At 52.7% G+C, this 19,669-nt stretch overlaps 1 protein-coding gene across 4 annotated transcripts in view; it reads right to left on the bottom strand.

Annotated features, from left to right (window-relative positions):
* Positions 1–475: 475 nt before the first annotated feature.
* RPL38 (ribosomal protein L38) overlaps positions 476–19,669 on the bottom strand; it is a 288,840-nt gene continuing 269,646 nt past the window's right edge. The window contains exons 1-5 of one of the 4 annotated variants that reach the window (XM_037128134.2): positions 4,702–4,789; positions 4,445–4,480; positions 4,206–4,266; positions 1,144–1,266; positions 476–538 (exon numbers count right to left, since the gene is read on the bottom strand). In XM_037128134.2, the coding sequence (XP_036984029.1) occupies positions 513–538; positions 1,144–1,266; positions 4,206–4,266; positions 4,445–4,447 (213 nt within the window). In that variant the 5' untranslated portion in view covers positions 4,448–4,480; positions 4,702–4,789 and the 3' untranslated portion in view covers positions 476–512. Of the gene's footprint in view, positions 539–1,143; positions 1,267–4,205; positions 4,267–4,444; positions 4,481–4,605; positions 4,790–19,669 lie in introns of those variants that run through there. The other 3 variants (XM_037128135.2, XM_037128136.2, XM_053657539.1) reach the window with 3 other exon arrangements.

Raw genomic sequence — 19,669 nt, 5'->3', positions numbered from 1 at the left:
GAAGTGATTGTTTCTCTCCCTCCCTTCCCATCTCTAAAAACAAATATAATCCCGAAGCAAGCAGACATCAATCGCACCATGCCCCGTACTGTCCCTGAACTCCATCTTCATGAACAGTGCTTAGGAAACAGCCCAGCTTTCCCAGGATGGCTCAGCTTGCAGCCCTTTCCAAGAAGGCTCGTCAACCCCAGCTTTTAACGATCATTTTCATTATCAGGGAGCTCCTATCACCTAAGTCACTTATATCACGAGTGCTCCCTGGCTTACTTCCACGAGTATCTGGTTCTTCTGCTGATTTCCATCTACTTATTCTCAGACTTAGGCTAAAACAAGGACGACTTCGCTGGCCTACTAGGTCCACTGCCCAAGATGAGAGGTGCACGGGGGCGGCAACCAGGACCCCCACCCCACCCCACCCAGCAGAAACTGTCACCAAGGAACACCTCCCTCCCATCTTCAAAGACAAGACACTAAGAATTTTTAACATTTTAATACAGATCAGCGGGTCGGATTCATTTCAGCTCCTTCACGGCCAAACCTAGAGCAAAAGAGATACAAGTTAGTCAGTCACCCAGAGGAAACACTCGAGTTACTGTGGCTCGTCTGGATTTTTTGTACTAAGCTGAAGGGCTCACCAAGCTCAGACATTAAGCCCACCAGGGAGGTTTCTGCTTAAAATATTTAGTGTTTGATAGATAGATGAGATAGATAGATAGATAGATAGATAGATAGATAGATAGATAGATAGATAGATAGATAAATGCCTGCCAGCCTTTATAAAGCGGTCTCCATCAGTGCTCAAAGCCAAGCAGCACTGTTAACTTTCTCTTACAGGGAAGAGGCAGCCTTCAGAGCCACTGTGCTCCCTGGCCCTCTACCACCAGGACCCAGTCTTGGTTTACTTAACCAGGCTCATGGCCCACAGGACTTAACCAGTTTCCCAGCTTGTAAAAATGGATCACCAAAACCAGTACCTGAAGAGAGGGTGAGCTGTTACTACTCCAAGTTAGGAAAGCAGAGAGTGACCAACACCCAGGACCACAGAATGGCTTTCCACCATTTGGGCACAACTCAAGAAGTAAGACGGTGACACGTGCACCTTCCATGTTCTCGGCCGCCAGCCCAGGATTCCCGCTCACTCACCTGGGGGCAGGGACTGCTTCAGCTTCTCGGCCTTCTCTTTGTCTGTGATGACCAAGGTGTAAAGGTATCTGCTGCAACGGACTTTAAACTTCACGTTGTCCTTGTTTTTCTTGATCTTGACAGCTACCAAATGGACCAGAAAAAGTCACTTAATTGCACTACAGAAAAGACATCACAAGACTGACCTGACCTTATACAAATGCAGAAAGTGGCACTTAAGACCGCAACCACTGACAGCTGTGCTTGTCCCTGTCCTGTCTCTCTGCTGAAACAGAAAACAAGCTTTCCTCTCTGACCCCCGTATTGTATAAGTGTCAGAAATGGGCCTGACTTTAATTGGCTTATTCCTGTATCTGGTACACTGAACACACCCTGGCACACTGCTCTGGAGGAATGGAAACAGTTTACAAAGTGGGGACATGGGGCATCTGCTGGAGTGGAGGACTTTCCATGGCTTTACTCCTGGAAGCCGGCTCTCTGCAGATGAGAACTTTTGGGGGCCACGGTGAAGCACCGTGAGTGCTGAAACTTCTGTAGAACTGACACGGAACCCACTTTCTGGTCTCTGCCACTGCCAGATTCTCCCTGAGGACCACAGCTCAGACAACAAAGAACCCCAAGCGCAGCTCAAACCCCGCAGTGCAGGTTTGCAATCTCACACATCTGGTTGTGGACGTGTGTCAATCCCTTCTACGTGGCCAGCACCACCTGGCTGCCTGAGACACCAGCTTCCCTGTGGGCTGGTCATTTCAGGGGCCATCAAACCCCGTGTTCCAACTCTATAAAAAAACAGCTCAGACCCTCCCAGGAACCTGTCATTATGAAAACTAATGGAGAATCAGGTGGCTAAGGACTGAACTTGGGCTCCACTGACAGCCCAGGCCCCTGACCAGACGCACGAGCACTCGGCACCACACAGAAGCAGCCCAAGGTTCCTCTCAAAGCTGCATCATCCCTGGCAGCTGCTGTGCACCCCTAAGAACCTGCAAGGTAGACTCATCTCTTCAAAAATGTTTTCGACATCATCACACGATGCATTAATTCCACGCCTGGGTACACACCCCAAGAACAAAAGCAGGGACAAGACTGATGTTCACAGCAGTATCACCCACAGTAACCAAAGGGGGGGACCCTCAGATGTCCTGGCAGGAGGAATGACAAACAAAATGTGGCCAATCCACACAAGGGAGCGTTCAGCCTTGGAGACCTTGCTACATGAGAAAGCCACTCACAAAAGGACAAGTCCTGCCTGACCTCACTTGTGGGGCTCCAGGGGTAGTCACACTGACAGGGAATGAAAGCACCATGGTGGCCACCAGGGGCCGGAGGGAGAGTATGGGGAGTTACTACTTAACAGTACAGTTTCAGTTTTGCAAGATCAAGACTTTTGAAGATGCAAATGAATGTACTTAATCCCAGCGAAATGTACACTTAAAAAACCAGATTTTATATTACATACAGTTTAGTCCTGAAAGCAGAATTAGCAGTTACTGACTACCCTACATGTCCAGGGGGCCACAACCCCCACCTCCACAGGACAAGCTGTTTAAGAGCAGGCCCCCTGAGCAGATTAAAGTGCAAGCAAATCACATGGACCAAGTGTCTTTCCTCCTTGCACCATGGACTCTAATGGGCTGTCCACTGTGGTCCTCACGCCGATGCCACGAGACAGACACTAGCATCCCCCCACAACACCAGGACCCGGGGTCGTGCCTAACTTGTTGGCCGCTGCCTCCTGATGGAGCTGGGACCCGAACCAGCAGTGACCCTGGATTCCTGGTCTGGACTACAACTACCCTGAAGACCACATCCTCTTTATGGCAGGACAGCCAACCAGCATGGGCACAGTGGCACCTGCAGTCCCCACCACCAACGGGCGGGGCAGACATCCCCACCAGATGCTACTTGTTCCCACAGGTGGTCACCATTTCAACACATTCCCAGAGGGCCAAAGGCAACAGCCTGTTCAGGTGCCTGTGCCCTGTGAACCAACTGCCAACTGGTAGGCTCCCCGGACTCCACCCTTCCATCCCACCGCTGACAAGGAGCATCCGAGGGTGAGGGTCTTGGCCCAACACAACACTGTTCTAAGTCCACAGGTGACCTGCCTTTCTCTTCACAGCAGGAAAGGAAGCTCTGGTGCAGCAGAAAAAAAAAAAAACACAGTATATGAATTCAAGGTCTGTCTCATAGTAAGCAGGAGTCCCTGGTCCTCCTCCACCTACGATGAGTAACAGCGGAATCTCCTCCCGCATTTGAGAACACACTGGCATGGAGGCCAGCACACACCACTCGGAAGTCTGCGGTGTCATTTCTCACGTTTCACTTAGTGGTCAATGAAGGCGCCCTCCCTGCTCCCATGACCAAGGGCCGGCCACTCTGCTACTGGCCAGAGAGAGTGGGCACTATTTTGGGAATGGGTTGTAAACCCCACCCTTTCGTCTCCTTTCGGGCGCAGCTTCTTGTTCTGTGGCTACTTCTTGACCGTTTACACACAGGTAAACGCAGTTTAGAGTCCCGCGTAAGTCATGCGCCTCTTTGGGGCGCCTTACAAGGAGCCCTGGACTGCAGGTGGGTAATACACGCACTTAAGCAGCTCCCCGTGTGGGGGCTCCGGTGCTACATACTTTCTTGGGCCAGGAAATTCACACCCGTAGGAGTGAAATTCCTTGGTAAATGAAATTCATCGTGAGCAGGGTCTGCACTCAGGCCAGAACTGACCGTGCCGCTCTAACTCCGGGTAGATGGGGCCCGCGCTTCCAGATTTCACCCAGTAAAGGCCTCTGTTCACAGCACCAAACCAAAGCCACAACGAAACAACAAAAAAAAACCCCCAACTAACTCAGGACGGCTTTTGAAATGCTCAACATTATTGAAGAAGATTAGCACTGGCCAACAAAGTTTTACTTACGAGAATACGATCGAGCCACCGCTCCCAGACAGCCAGACACGTGCGTAATTAAACAGCCTCCCGTTCGATTTAGAGAAATAGCTCCCGGACAACGGCAGAGTGGGGACCGTGCCACCCCTTTACTCACCCCCACCCCTGAGCGAACACTTACACTTGGCATCTTTTCGCCTGGCTGTGAGCAGGAAGTCCTTGATTTCCTCAATTTTGCGAGGCTGCAATACAAAACAAAACAAAACAAAACAGGGATTGCGCTTCAGATTAGGCATTTTCTGGTGATGATCCGGTCCACCAGCCTCTCTCCCCGCTCCTGTCTCCTCGCCAAGGCGCCCCTGTCCTCTCCCCGGGGTCCTGCGCGTCCCGGGGAAAATCTCAGGTAAAGACCGTACTCACCATGGCGAAGAGGCCCGGAGAGTGCGCGGCCGGCCCCTACGGGGAAGCAGACATTAGCATCAATAGTGCTCGAGGAACAACAGCGATCCCCCGCTTCCCCTCCCTGACCGCCCCCCCCCCCCAATGCCGGAAATATAGCACTCCATCCTCCATCCTCGCACCCTCTAGCCAGGCCGGGGGTCCGCAAATTCCATCCGGCCGTGGATTACCTCGGATTATGCCCCCTATTCCCCGTGTATCACCCAAGAGTCACTTACAGCAAGCAGTAACCAACAGAAAGGGACGGAAAAGAGCGAAACTTCCGTTTCCGGGTAGTTAAACCTTCCCTCGGAGGAACCCGCGTACGGTGTCTGCCAAGGGTCAAGAGTTATGTAGGCGTTCTCCCTTCCCTTTGCAGTAGCGTTTCTGCCCCCTTCTGGTCTAGATTAATAGTGCAGCTTCACGAAGGTAAAGAATCGGCCCCCCTCCCTCCTCTACTTTCTTCCCTTTTTTACCCCCATTCTCAAGCCCCTTGTCTTTGATAAATTTTATTTTAGATCTAGTTTGAAGACCTAACACTTCTATCTACTACCGTCATCAGACCTGTGCATTGGGCATCTACACAGACATTTTCTCTTTTAAATGAAGGGACCTTATTAAATATATTTTAGAACCTTTTTCTAGGGGTTCCTCACATTTCCTTCTGGTCTCCTTTCCCACGGACCTCTAATTCATCACAAGCAGTGCCCTCTTCTCCATTTAAGGGGGCTTTTGCACATGCCATTTCCAGTTCCTATGAGAACTGGTGCACAATAATAGGAAGCGAACACTTCCAATAGCCAAGTTCATGTCCTTATCCGTTGAGAGGATGAAGGCTGGTGGAGCTGGGAGCTGAGAACCAGGCTGCTCAGATCCCCGCGGCCAGGCCTCTGGATACTTTGCGAGGCTGCGCACCTGAAGGGGGGGGGCGGCAAGCATCTCCTTTGCCCTTTCGGTTCCTGCCGGACTCCAGCCCACGCTCAGGTTATTATCTTGGCACATAAATACTCTGAACTCTTACAGTGTCTCTTCAGGCAGGCTTCTGGAAACCTGTGGTTATCGATTTTATTTTTATCCTCCGCTGTTATTTTCTTTTTAACCTCTACAAATGTCTACGTTTTATTATATTTGTTTCCCACAAATTTAATAACTGCACAACAGAATGTAATTGCCTTGTGTGTATTATTTCACCTGAAGAGAGAGTACTTTACCATGAACTTTACTTTGAATTCACCCATCTCCCTCGGGTTAGACAAACCCAGGCTGAGCATCTTCCTGGGGTGTTGGGATACAGGGAAAAAATAAATGAGTAGCGAGATCCCAACATTCGTCTGATTGTACTAGAGAGCCTTATAAAGGCCAGACTATGTTTCTGCAACTGCAGGTGCATCTGGGTGTTAAAGTGGAAAAAGCTTATTGGTAGGGGCTTAATTTTAGGTCATCTAAAGGTCGGGGTCCAGTCTGAGGATGATGGATCCCTCAGTCCCAACCTGGGGAGGATATTCCCAAAGCCTCCACCTGGCTTTGCCAGCCTCCCTCCACTGGGGCCTTTCTGGCTTTGCTACTCCATGGCTCCACCCCATGGGCGACCCCGCTTTGGGCCCAAACACTGGCCTTTGAATGCACTGGGTTCTTCCTGACTTCAGACCTGTGCTGGTGCTGCCCGGGTGCTGCTTGCCCCACTGGTGTGAAGTCCTGCTCCTCCCCCAGAGCTCAGCTCCTACCTCTCCTTCTGGGGGAGCCTTTACCTCTGATCCTGGACACTTGTCACTCATGCAGTTGCTGCTCACACACACCTCTGCACAGGCTGTGCAGCCATATTCAATTTTTTATGCAGGCAAGACTTTTCTTTGAAGGCAAGAATGAGCTTCCACATTCTGTTGAAAACCCTTGAAATGCAGTACTCATATATATTACACAGTAGGTGCCCAATGCTGACACTGTAGGATTCTCAAGCTGGATACAGCATCTGGGATCACTCACTCATCCTATGGAGGGCGGGTTGATGGATGAAGGGATGGGGGGGATGAATGAATGAAGGGAGGGAGAAGTGGGGAGGGTGGGAGGGAAAAAGGAATGGATGGAGAAGGGCAGGAGGAATGGAGAGTTAAATTGAACAAAGCAGTGCCCAGCACATAGCAGGTACACAAAAATATTTGTTGAGTGAATGCCTGGTGCTTCACCTCACCCAGGACCTACAGAACAGGGAGCGGGAACAGTGGGAGGGGCTGCACCTCCTTCTGGCAGCGATCCCAGGGAGACAGATGTTCACCCTCTTGTGTAGCATAATAAGAGAACGTAGATGTATAATAACAAAACACAAAGGCAAATTTGTTCAAGTACCAGAGGTTTTCTCCAGGGGGGAAGAATAGTAACATAAATGGCAGCTGCTAAAAGGGAAGCAAGGTGTCCCCTGGAGGGGACGCCTCCCACACACGCTTCAGGGGAAGATGAGCCCCAGAGGTCGTGGTGTGGCAGCGACTGCTGGTAACCAAGGGGTACACAGCCCTGGCCTCAGGGAAACAGTCTGTGTCTCTGTGAGCTGAGTCCAGGATGCTGCATCTGCCAGAAGCCTCCCTGGTGATGCGGGCACACGCACAACGTAGAAAACTCTAAAAGGGGCCCGGGGTGGACTCTGTAGGGCACAAAATCCCTGCATTTGAAAGCAGGGTCCAGTTTGTCGGTTACAGGTCACTCTCAGTGAAGTGTGGAGGAAGGGTTGGAATGTTTGAACATTCCATTGGTAGCCAGCGAGTGGTGAGGGCTACTGTCATTGTCCGAGAGCTGGGGGGCGGGGTGCCGCAGTGGGGTCAGAGAGCTGGAGATGGACAGAGGGCTTACCTAGAGCTGGGAGAAGTGTCCAGTCCTCTGCCCTCCCTTCTGTGATCTGCTGGGCTCACGGTCCCTGGCCGGGTGAGAGGACTCCTCTCCTCCAGCAGGCATACGGCCTCCTTCTCCCCCCAGTAGGCAATGCCCTGGCCACCCACGAAGGCTGAATTCACATCAGCTTTCAGGGCACCAGGATAGCCAAAGAATTAGCGCCAGACCTCACAGAAGGCGAAGGGGCAGGAGGATCCGGGTACTATGTGATGGGGCTGAGCCGAGCTCCCCAGCCTCCATGCTTTTCTCTCTCAGTTCATTCTATTCATCCAGTTAATGTCTAATGCGAGCTGGGGAGTGGGGAGAGGTGGGCATCTTAAGCTGCCTCCCCACTTTCTGCTGCTCTGTCTGGGTCGGCCTGGGCACCCTGGGCTGGCCCACTGCAAGGTCATCACACAATAGCCCGGGGCTGGCCCCAGTCCTGCCTCTTCACTTGCTGGCTTCTAAATCAAGTGTGTGGGGTTATGCTACCTCCTCTCCATCCTCACAGGGCTGCTGTGAGACTTCGGTGGGATAATTTAAAAAGTCAAAGCCAGCACCATCCTGACTTCCTCCACACTTCCTCTGCTCTGGGTGTGGTGTCCCAGAGTGGCCACACGGGGGTGCTGAGGCCGTGACTGAGAATGGAGAGCCACCAGCCCCTTTCTGACTTGAATCCTAAAATCTCGGGCTGAGAGCAGTTATATAAATTAGAAGTAATATTTGTATAGCATTTCATACCTGACGGGGTGCTTTCATATCTACCATCTCATTTAATCTCCAAGAGGCCCCCAAGGGGCCCATGCTTCTGGCTGCCGGCAGGGCTGGCCTCTTTAATCATCTCGGAAAGGAGTTGTTTATTAAATCTTGAAGGTTCTCAGCAAGGGGAGAGCCTGGAGTCCTTCTTGCTGAACTCTGGTACCTGGGAAAGGATGGGGAGAAAGGAAACAAGGCAGAGTGTGGACAATGGGGCTGGTGCTGTGGGGGGACCCCAAGATGGTAAGATTACCCCCCTCCTCCAGTCTCCTCAGAGTGCAAGAGACATTCGAGTGTCCACAAGAGGCCCCCACAACCGCTGAACGAATAGCCACAAAGCATGATGGGCCAGTGTGGAGCAGGATTTCTCAAAAAGAGCACTGTTGACCTATGGCCCGGGGTCATTCTCTGCAGGGTGGGGTGGGGGGAGGGGGTACTGTTCTGAACACCGTAGGATGTTTAGCAATTCCTGGTTTCTATCCCCCAGGTGACGGACCCTCACGATTGTGATAAACACATCTCCAGACTTGCCCAAATGTGCCCCGGGGGCAAAATCGCACACCCCTGGGCTAGAAGGACTAAAGCCCAGAGACATTTATTAGACTGGGTGCCTGTCTCCTGACTGTGACCAGGCTTCTCCTGTGCTCAGCCTACTGTCCTCGCGCCCCACTCCACCTCTCATCTGTGTGCCCAGCCCGTTCTTGGGGATGCTCAAAGAGTCAGCGTCCTCCTCTGCTGCTTTTGCTTGGGGCTCTGACTGGCTGGCAATGTGGGGTGCGGGCATGTAGTCACCAGGAGAAGTCCTGGACCTTAGGGATGGTGTTCTCCTCCCCTGTGAGCTGGAGTCCCTTTGCCAGCAGGAGACTCTGTGTGGGGTTGGGGGGGCAGTGGGGGAGGGGTGCAGTGGGAGAAAAGGTGCAGTGCCCCCCACCGCCCTGTTGAGGAGCCTGTTAGGACGCATCCACCTGCCCAGGCAGCTCATTGACTGACTAAATAGACTTGCCCCGTTATTGGAGAGCTCCTCTGTTGGCCAGGCACTGTGCTAGGCCCTTTCACTCACCTTTGGGTCAGGCTGGCTTTTTGCCAGCCCCTGGGTTGGCAGCGGAGACACAGAATTAAGATCCTGTCTGCTTCTCTGTCTTCCTCCCAAGGAGCACCCACACTTGCAGGGGAGGTGGCAGTAAGGCAGAGACATATGTACAGTAAGCGCTTCTCGCTGTGAGGCCAGATGGGGGCCATGAGGGACTGATTCAGGCTGGGGATGGCATGGGCCCAGGGAAATCCTTCAGGAAAAAATAACAATGATGCAGGTTCACAAGGGAGAGAACCCACCTAACACACTCAGTGCAGCCTGCCGGAATGTGCAAACCCTCACTGCATGTAAGTCCCAGGAGGCTCAGAATAAAGAGGCAATCAGACTGGGTGGCATCAATCCAGGAGGTCTTCCTGGAGGAGGCATTGTGATAGGACAAGAAGAAAACTGTTCCCGGTGACAGCCAGTCATGGGGTCAAATCCAGTGTCTGGTTAGAAGATATTGACAGAGTCTCCTGGTACCTCTGAGCCTCATTCTCTGTCGAGGAGAGGTACAAACCCCTCCTCCATGCCTGTTGTAAGTTCGCTGCTCAATGGTCTGTGGCTGCCCTGCTTTTGAAAAACCAGACATCTCGAGGAACAGCGAGTGCTCACCCCAGTAGCTGGCTCTGTGGATGCTAATAGAGTCCAAGGCGAGAGTTGCCAAAGGATGTGGAGAACTTCCACTTGGAGAAGAGGAGGTGCGTTGGAGCAGCCAGTGTCCCCTTCCCCTGAGCTTGGTGACACAGGCAGAGGGGACCCCTCAGAAGGCCTGCCTGGGCTGCACAGTCGGTTTTGACAGTTGACACCTTCTGAAGTCCCCTGCTTCCCTCTAAGGCCCGTCTCACCTTGTAAATGGCTGCCTTGGGGCCCGAGCTGCTGCCCATTAGACGATGTCTGCCTGCAGTGAGGACAGTCCTGTCGGGGCCGGCAGAGGAGAATCCATCTAGTGTCAGGGACACGCACCCCTGCTCTGTGTCACTGTGTGCCAGGGCAAGGGGACGTTTTGAGTAAGAAAGGAAAAGGGCACAGCCCTTCAAAGTAAGGGACAGGGGCCTGCTTATCTGCTTGTATGTATCTCGCATTATGCAGTGGAAGAGAGGAAATCAATAGAGCTGTCAGTGGTTTAATGCATTCAGTATTGCAGACATCCCCACCTCGGGATGCTCCAGACGGATGCTTCAAATTAAAAAGCAGGGGAGGGGGACCGGGGCTGAGGGGTGGGAGATAAACACCCCGACAGACCAGAGGCACGGAAGGGACAGGACTGAGGCTCTGGGAAAATTAAAGTCCATAAATCATGAGGTTCAGAGAGCGTCCTGGGTGTGAATGACAGGAGACCCTTAGCAGCAGCACTGCTGTCCTGGGTCCTGGACTCCCGCTGCCCTGGCAGGAGTCACTGAGTCCTGGAGGGAGGGGAGAGAGTGGGCGGGCCTCTTGTGTTAACAAGATGGGGGAGGGGAGGGATGGTCAGGATGGGGGCTGGCGGAGCAAGATGCAGCGAATCAAAACCTGCTCCCCTCAGTCTGCTCCGCCACGTGAAGGCTTCTCCTCAACCCCACTGCTCTCTGGAGTCACTGGCCCGGTGACTGGCCTGCTCTCCCTTTGCTCTGTCCTCCCTCCCCACAGAGGCAGCCTGTGGCCTCCCGGGTCAGCCACAAGGCATGAGGGACAGGAAGCGAAAGAAGGTGGGCAGTGGGCTGTGGGCTGGACATTGGCTGGGTCACGCCCCCATCATGCCCACTTCCTCCTGCTCACAATTTCCTGTTCATAATTTCCCTCCTGCTCACAATTTCCTGTCCATAATTTCCCGCCTGACAGGCTGATCTGCTATTAATGAAGCAAGACAGATGCAGTTGGCCTGTTAATTACAGCAGATGAAGTCTTCAGCTCAGATCCCCAGGAGGGTGGGGGAGCAGGGGCTGCCGTCATTGTCAACAAGCCCTGCCTTTGGGTTGAACCCCCTGGGAGTGGTGGCCTGTGTGGGGTGGGAAGAGCATCGTTGTGGGTGGCCGACTGACCGGAATCACAGCAGACCTGGGGAGGAAGGTGCTGGGCAGGGAGGGACCCTGTCCTGTGGCTTCGGGACAGAATGGGGACCGAAGCTCCCACTGTGTTGACCGTCTGCTGTGTCAGGGGCCACACCAGCTGCTCTATGAAGATCATGCCCTGTGATTCCTCACAACAACCCTGAATTAGGCAAGATCACAATCTCTGTTTTACTGATGGGGCCCTCAAAGCACAGAGAGGTTAACCTAGTCACCCAAAGTCACATAGCTAGTAATGGGAGGACAAAGATGCCCCATTACTTGGGCGTGAAGTGTTTCCACATTGAATTCCTCAAAGCCTCTTGCCATCCTCTCCAGGGACATACTGGGTCACAGGTTGCTGAGAGAAGGACCCAAACTGTGAGGTGATTCATTTAATCAACAACTATTTATTAAGCGCCCACTCTGTGTTAAGACTGGGGCTCTAGAGACACATGACCATGTTTTTTGTCCTCATGGAGCTGGCCCTCCAGCCTGGGAGGTGGGCCAGCTCTGCCCACCACTCCATCCAGAGCCAGCCTCACAGTCCTGCTGAGGAGGCAGGGGCCACGTGACCCCTGCACCACTACCCTCAGCCATAGCAGGTGACCACGCCTCATGGCCTCAGATGATTGGACTAACCTGGAACAACCTTGGCTTTGCACCTGGAACTTAGAGACTCTGGTGTGTGGCCAACTGGTCTGGGGTTGCATGCAAACAAGGGGCCAAGGGCATGTTTCCAAGGGAAGACATGATGGGTTTGTGTAAGTAGAGCTCAGAGGTGAGGTGGCTCCTGAGGAAGAGCAGCTGTTGGACGACTTCTCAGTGGTGGTGACAGCAGCTAAACCTTCTGTCCCTGGGTACTGTGAGGTCCCCGTCCCTCTATTTCTGCCTTTTCCTGTAGCTGGTTTGAACTAATTTCCATTTCCAGACGCTGAATAATTCCTAAGGAGGAAGTTGGGTTGGGGCGTATTTCCCCCACAGTGCAGGACACAAAAGAGGGGACTGGGCTCCTTCCTGGGGCCTGGACCAATGACCAGGATTCCACCATGAAGAGCACAGAGACAGAAGGGGCATTTCAGGGGCTGGAGAAGAACCTGACAAAGGGCACAGTACATTCAAAGATGGGGAGCTACCCAAGTGCACGACATTCTCAGGGACCTTCAGACAGGGGTGTATGGCAAATGTGTAAAATTTGACTTTTAGACCAAAAAAATTATATTTCGTAGCAGTTGTTAATTCCTGTGGTGCAAATATTTCCACCATGGCCAAGTTCAAGCTGCCCATGTGATGTCAGCTTTTGACTATGTATCAAGCAGCTTGCATGAACTGGTGTGAGCCAGTTCCAGCAGGTTGTCTGCTGCTGCCTCCCTGAAGGGGACATATGCAGAGCACAGGAGAGGAGGCTGGAAAGGTGGCTGAGACGTGGCTGGCAGGGCTCTAAATGTCACTTTCAGAGTCTGAACTTCAGTGTGAAGTGGCAGAAGCCTAGACCCTGGTAGGGTGACTTTGGGGTGTGTGTGAGAATAAGCAGCTGTATGCTACCTGATGTCCACTGCAGCCTGACTTCCCCTTGAGCAGGTCCCCCTGAAAAACCCTCAGGGGTCTGCTTGAGCTCGGGATTGGGCCTGAAGAGGGGTTTACAGAATGGGAGGTGCATTATTTTCTAATTAAGAGCGAGAAAACGAGTTCTAACTCACCCCCCCCCCCCGCCAGCTGCACCTTGGGGCCATCCCTCATCTTAATGAGCCCATCCAAAGCTCATTTGCTAATGAGGAATTTAATGGTCACAGACTGACAAGCAAGACTGAGAGGGGAGATGGGAAGGTCGTTACGAAAATGAAGTGTGTAGCTAAATGCCACACTACTGCCGTCCCACCTGCCCACCCAGGGTGCTGGCCCAGAGTGGGTGAGGGGGAGCAGGGACTGGCTTGACCTCCCCACCAAACAGGACTCTGGCCTGGATCTGTAGGTCAGCACCACGGACAGGGGATGGGCTTGCTCCAGTTTTCTATGGTCTGGTCTGACATGTTCTTTCTGTGACTATTGCTACCTGCTAGAGTTTGTTTTTTTGTTTTTTTTCCCCAAGACTCTAGTGGGATGTCACCTCCCCCAGGGAACCTGGTGTGCAGCCCCAGATAGGTTGGGGCTCGTGCTCAGGACACTTACACCAGGGTGCTAAAACGCTCCATTTCCTTGGCTGTTTTCCCTTCTAGTCTGCAAGCAACTTGAGTGCAGGGTTTGTGTTATCTTCTCCATGTCCTGAGTGTTGACCACATTTCAAGTCATAGGGAAAGAATTTGCTGAGAAATGAATGAATGAATAAATGAACCAGTGAGCACATGGGTAGATAGAGGAGTGAGGAAAAGGATGCATAAATAATAACGTGTTTGATGAAACAATGATGGATATAGAGTTGTGGCCATGCTGTTGAAAGGGTGGGTCAGGATTGGATACAAAAGAACCCTCCATCCCTTAGGCTGAATACACAAGACCGGCAGGGAAGTTACAACAGAGATTTCCAGAAATCCCCACATCCAGTCTTCCATTTGTCTGTAATATAGGGCTATTCAAAAAAATAAAATAAAAATTAAAAATGCACATGCCAACACTCCTTGCAGTTATCTGTGGCTTTGTGACTAACTTATAGTCAATGGGGTATAAGGAGAAGAGGTGAAAAAGAGGGAGCATACCCTTTTCCTTCTCTTCCTCCTTCCTGTTGGCTGAACTATGGGTGTGATGGCTGGAGCAGGAGCAGCTGTCTTAGACTTGGAAGCCAGCCAGCTAGGAGCAACATGCTAGAAGAAGAGTGAGTCCTTTGAGGACTGTGCAGAACAGAGCTTCTAGACCAGCCCTGGGCTGGTAACATCTGGACTGCAATGAGAGAGAACAATTAACCACCAACTTTTTTTTCTTGTTATTTCAGATCCCACTGCTTAGAGGAACCTCATCCTAAGTAGTATATGCACCACCAAGAAAGGGAGACTCATACACAAGAATGAAGGGCACATCTGTACCATGCAAACCATGGAAGTGAGCATTGAGCAGGGCTGCCTTAGGTTAGCCCCGGGTGACATCTAACTAGGTTTTGAGGGAGGGAGGGGGCACTTGAAGAGGAGTATGGTGGGATAATTTTCAGCAGGATGAATGGGCTCCCAAGTTCTGGGCTCCCAAGTTCTGGGCTCCCAATTTCTGGGCTCCTCTCTTCATTCAGCCTGGAGGAGCTGCTTGCATCTTGCCCTGTGCTCAGCATCCTGGGAAGAAGGGAGGTAACTGGTCAAAGCTGCTGGGTCAGGACAGCCAGGGACCCTTGCTGGGGTTTGGGACATAGAGAAGACCGGAGACCAGGGAGCATGTGCCTGATCTGGAGGGCGGAGCAATGGACAGGGGTCAGATTGTGTCAGGTCTCTGGTTATTTCCTCTGCCATGGGGGAGGGCTCTCAGGCAGTGGCTGGATGCTGGGTAGTTTGGGGGCAGTTAGTCCATCAGGCTGTGCTTGGTGAGGCCTTGGATGGGAGGCGGCCCCGGAAAGGACACCTTCCCATGGCCCGGTTCTGTGAATTCGGGTGGCAGGGCTTGGAGAGAGAGAGCTCTGGTGGAGGGTGCAGTAAAAAGAATTCTAAAATGACCTCCAACGACCCACACTTTTACATAATTCCCTTTCCTTGAGAATCCTGGAACTTGCTTCTAAGCCATAGAACATGGCAAAGGTGAAGGCAAAAGGATTACATTTTGCTGATGTAATCAAGGTCCCTAAACAGTTAACTTGGAGTTAATTATAAGAGTAATGATCTCAGTGAGCCTGACCTAATCAGGGGCATGCTTTTAAAAAGATGGACTGAGAATCCAGACCCTCTCTTTCCCGCTGGCCTTGACGGACCAAGCTGCCAGGATTCTACAGCTGGAAGGACATAGATTCTGCCAAGAACCACATGTGTTAGAATCCTGAGCCTCAGAGGGGACCTCAGTTCCAGCCCACACCATGAGCACAGCCTGGTGCCACCCTGAGCAGAGGCCCCGTGTGACCACGAGCAGGCTCCTGACCCCTGGAACCTATAAGATAATACGTGCATGCTGTTCTAAGCTACCAAATTGAAGGTAATTTGCTAAGCAGCATCAAAACTTCATGCAGAGGGTCGGAAGTGCCAGGATGAAGCCTGCTTTGGTCCAGCTTCATGACAGGCCTCTCTCACGCTGGGAGACAGGGCCTGGATCACTGTGCGTGGCGACATGACGATGAGAGAGAAAATTAAAATCCGAGATGGGGCGGTAAAAAAACTGTGATCTCGGCAAACAGTGGCACTTAGATGTCCTATTATTGATCCCCCCCAGCGGATATGCTCCGATCTCGTAATTACAGGAGAACTTGTTCAATTTGAGCTGAATTGCCTCCCCTCCCTTGGTGCCCCTCCTTGATTCCTTTAAACTCCCAACAATGCACAGTAGATTGTATGTCACTGTGGAGCCTAAATACACAATGCTAATCATTTTACTAGAAATCCCCTCCCAGGAGCAGAAGGCACCTCTCTCTGAGTGGCAGCTTCCTCTTATCTCCCGGGAGCAGAGAGCAAATTCTGCCCTGGCTGGAGGCTGACTCTCGGTGAATCTCCAGGTTCCCTGCGGTTGCTGGGAGACGCTGACCAGTGCAGGGGCCTCCTGCGCTACACTTGATCTCCTGCCTCCAGGCACAATTTAAGCCAGTCTCTGCCAGAATCCCACTGGGAGCCCATCCTAAGCCCTTTATTCACTGCTCTGGCTGAACACACCTGGCCATGCTCCTTATCAGCCAACCCCCTGGTTCTCTGTGAGGGTGTGGGCAGGTCTGAGTCCTCCCCAGGAACATTGGGCGATGACTGGAGACATTTTGGGGGTGTTACATCTTTTGGGTAGGGGCCAGGGATGCTATGAAACAAGCTGCGGTGCGTAGGATGGGCCTTATCCAAGGAAGGATCTGGACGGAAATGTCAGTCATGTGGCGGCTGAGAGACCCTGAGGGAACTGAAGCCTTCTTGAACTCCTTTCTTTTTGTAGAAAAGAAAGATCAGTAGCCAGAGATGAGAGATATGGAACAAATGTACTTGGATGATCACACACAGGCCCCGTTCTCTGTCTCTGTCTTCGTTCCTTCCTGTCTGTCCTGCAGAATCGGGTTCAGATGTGACCTCCTCCTGGAGTCTTCACGCCACAGGCCGGGTGACGCGTCCCTCCAGAGCCCTGCATGTATATGGTTTCCTTTATGTTTATCGTCCCTGATAAAATATAGTAGTTCAGGCAAAACGTGATTACAAAGGTCCGGGCCATGATTACCTTGGGAAGGGTGGTGACAGAAAAGGGTAAGAGGGGGCTCCTGGGGGCTGTTTTGTTTCTTGTCCTGGGGGCTGGTTCATAGTACTTTCTCCTTTGTGAAAGCATCCAGGCTATTCTTACAATCAGTGCATGCTGTGCATGTATTTTACAATTCGCTAAAACGTACACTTAAAAACGATCTGGTGTGTTTCCGGTCTCGCCTGCCCTTCCCTTGATTGTAGTCTCATTCAGGGAAAGACGGTTTTATTCATTTCTCTTTCTTTTGAGTCTTTAATCTGGAATTCTTTGACCCCTGCGTGGCACAGTCCCTTCTTCCGTAAGGGGGTCATCATGAAATCTGCTGTGTACCATTTAAAAATATTCTGTGTATTCAATAAGGCCTATAAAGTGTTTCCTTTGCCCAGTGCCTGCACACAGGGCTTGACCTGCTTGTTATTAGCTGCTTAGTGAGGGTTTGCTGGGTGACCCAGTGATCTAACTTGAAGCATCCACACACACACAAATAAATGCACCCCGGCCCTGGCTGCCCGGGGCCCTGGTTCCCAGGACACTGTTGTCCTAGCGGGGTCCCAGTGTGGGCTGACCTGTGTCTCTCCCTCCTTCCTTCTCCCTGCTTCCTCAAAGAGACGCCCTCTACCAGAGCACCCTGACCTGGTCTCTCTGTCCAGAGCCCCTCCCACCTGCTGGCCAGGAGCAGGTTGAGGAGAGTTGGTCCCACTGAAGTCATTATTGCTGCAGTCCCCGGGGAGACATTTACCGCTCACTGAAAAACACGTTTGCCTTGCAAGCCCATCGCACCTGATGTTTGACCACAGGAGCCACAAATCGTTGTCCCAGGAGACCCTGCCACCCTTTCACCCAGGAACATGGGGAGGCCCCACCTTTACAGTTTTTGCTTCTAGTCACTCTTTTCTCCAGTTTTTAGCGGGGGAAGGCCACCCCCTGGCTGGCCGACTGACTCCCTCCAGCCTGTGCGAAGCCAAGTACCTTGGGCTTCTAGGAAATCTGATCGGCTGTGGCACTGAGGCCTCCATTCACATCACCAGCGCTCTGGGGTGCTCCTGGGGTGCTCACCAGATTGGGTGCTGGAGGTGCAGAGACGAAAACCTCAGTTCTAGTAGACAGTCTGAGGCTTTAAACCATGTGAGCCACTCAAGTCCCCTGTGCTCTCCATGACCCTGGAGACTTGGTTGTGAGGTTTGGAATCTGGGTCAACACCGGAGCCAAAAGCAACTGTGTAGATGAGACTTAAGGAAGGTCCGCTGCCCAGGAGGTAGGGCCTGGTGGGGCTGCTCAGGAGGGGCAACAGGCCCCCCACTCAGAGCCTGTGCTGGGAGCACAGGCTCAGAGTAGGCTGAGCTGACCTGGGGCCTGAGCTGGGGCCCGAGGGAGAACACCCATGGCTCTAGCCTTCCCTACTGCCTTGCCCCCCAACTCCCCTATCTTGTCTCTTCCTTTCCCTGGGGTCCTTTCCTGACGTCCTCCCTGTGAGGTGGGTAGAGGCTGAGGGTGGGGGAGGGCATTCCAGGACTTTCCACCATCATTTAACTTTCATTCTGACTCCAAAGGCATCACTCACTCCAATGCAGACCATAAACATTACAACTGATGTTTCAATTAGTTATAATTTACAGAGCAATTACATTTAATTTCTCTTTTATTATATTTTAATGGCTTCAAATTTCTTGTTGATGAAATTCAGCCCCATACTCTGAAGCCAGAGCTGGGGGTGGGGAGGGGCTTGGGGTTTTAAGGGGGCAGGTGGGCCAGTGCTCTCTCCAGGGCCCCTTGCAGCCTTGATGTCCCCCGGGCTGGCCTGCAGTGGCAGCCTCATGGGAGCCTTTGCTGTCTGGGATGGGGAGTGGGAAGGGGTGAGGAATAAAAGCTCAGGGACATAGGGGTGGCGGGGGGAGTGAGGGGAGGAGGCGTGGGGCCTCTGCTCTGTGGGCATCTGTTGAAATTATCCTGCTAATGGAGAAGGAGCATTTCCATGTTTTTAATTAAGGATCTGGGGGAATGAGGCGGGTCCAGGAGAAGGGTGGGGTTTGGAGCCGGGCTGTAGTAGAATCAATGAGCTGTGCCCCTTCCCCAGGCTGAAGGAACCAGGGACCCCCTGGGGAGGGGGCTCAGCAGCCTGAGCTAAAGCCTACAGGAGAGCAGCTGGGGGGAGCTCATGGTCACCGCCGTGCACAATGTCAGACAGGTGCCACTGGTTTTCTTGGCCCCAGGCCTCCGGGGTGCCTGGGGAACTCCTCGGAGCAGTTCTTTTTGTAGTTCGAGTTATTTGGAGGAAGTTCTCTGAGCATACACAGCACTTGTCTTCTTCCTGCTCTGGAGGGGTCACAGCTGGAGGGGTGGCCATGAGACGCTTGGCCACAGAGGAGACTCGTGGGTGTGCTTTCCTGAAACTGTGCCCCTGAGGGACCGACCTTGCACTCGTGCCCCTAGCAATTGCTGGGGTTAGTGGGGGCAAGGCTGTGGCTGGCCTTGCCAGGGTCCATGGGTCTCAGTGATTGAAGGAGGCCCAGGGGTGCAGGGCCTTTCTGCCACTTGGTGACCTATATGGGGTCACTGGCTTTGAACAGGCTTCAACACGCTTCCCCTGGTAGGTCCCCAAATCACCCGGAAAGCAGCTTGAACTCCGCCAAGCCCATGAGCAAGGAGAGAGACAGCTGCTCAGGGCCCCCCTTCCTCTCAGCCTCCCAGGTAGGGGGCAGAAGCCAGCCCATCAGCGCCAGGACCTGAGGACCAGAGCAGATCAGAGGTTCTGAATGGGCTTGTGCTTGCTCCGAGCTTGTGGTTCTGAAGCTCTGTTTGGGAGGGGCCGGAGTAGGTGGGTGGGCTGGCAGGGGTGAGGGCAGAGGTTGGACAGAGTAAGCCTTGTTCACCGTTGCTGCTGGGTGGGGCCCGGGGCTGTTGAAAAGGATGGAGAAGGTGGGCCGACCTGAGCACATCCCACCCCCATGCCGGGGTCGGGGGGCTGCCCTGTTCCTGGCCCAGGTCTTTCCGCCCGGGCAAAGCCTGGCTAGCTGGAGGGAGGGAGACATTGCCAACTAGTGTGTGGAAGTTCTGGAACCTTAGCAAGAAAAGAAGGATGTTTCAAGGAATGAAAATCTCAGGCAAGAGAAGAAAAGACCACAGGACGGCTGCACTTTCTAGTCCCCCAATAATTCAGTTAAGCGAAGA

The sequence above is a fragment of the Artibeus jamaicensis genome, unplaced genomic scaffold, assembly GCF_021234435.1.
Source record: "Artibeus jamaicensis isolate MK-2021 breed Jamaican fruit bat unplaced genomic scaffold, CSHL_Jam_final contig_1998, whole genome shotgun sequence".
NCBI classification, from domain to species: Eukaryota; Metazoa; Chordata; class Mammalia; order Chiroptera; family Phyllostomidae; genus Artibeus; species Artibeus jamaicensis.
The sequence above is the reverse complement of the archived record's forward strand: the minus strand, read 5'-3'. Positions and strand labels throughout refer to the sequence as shown.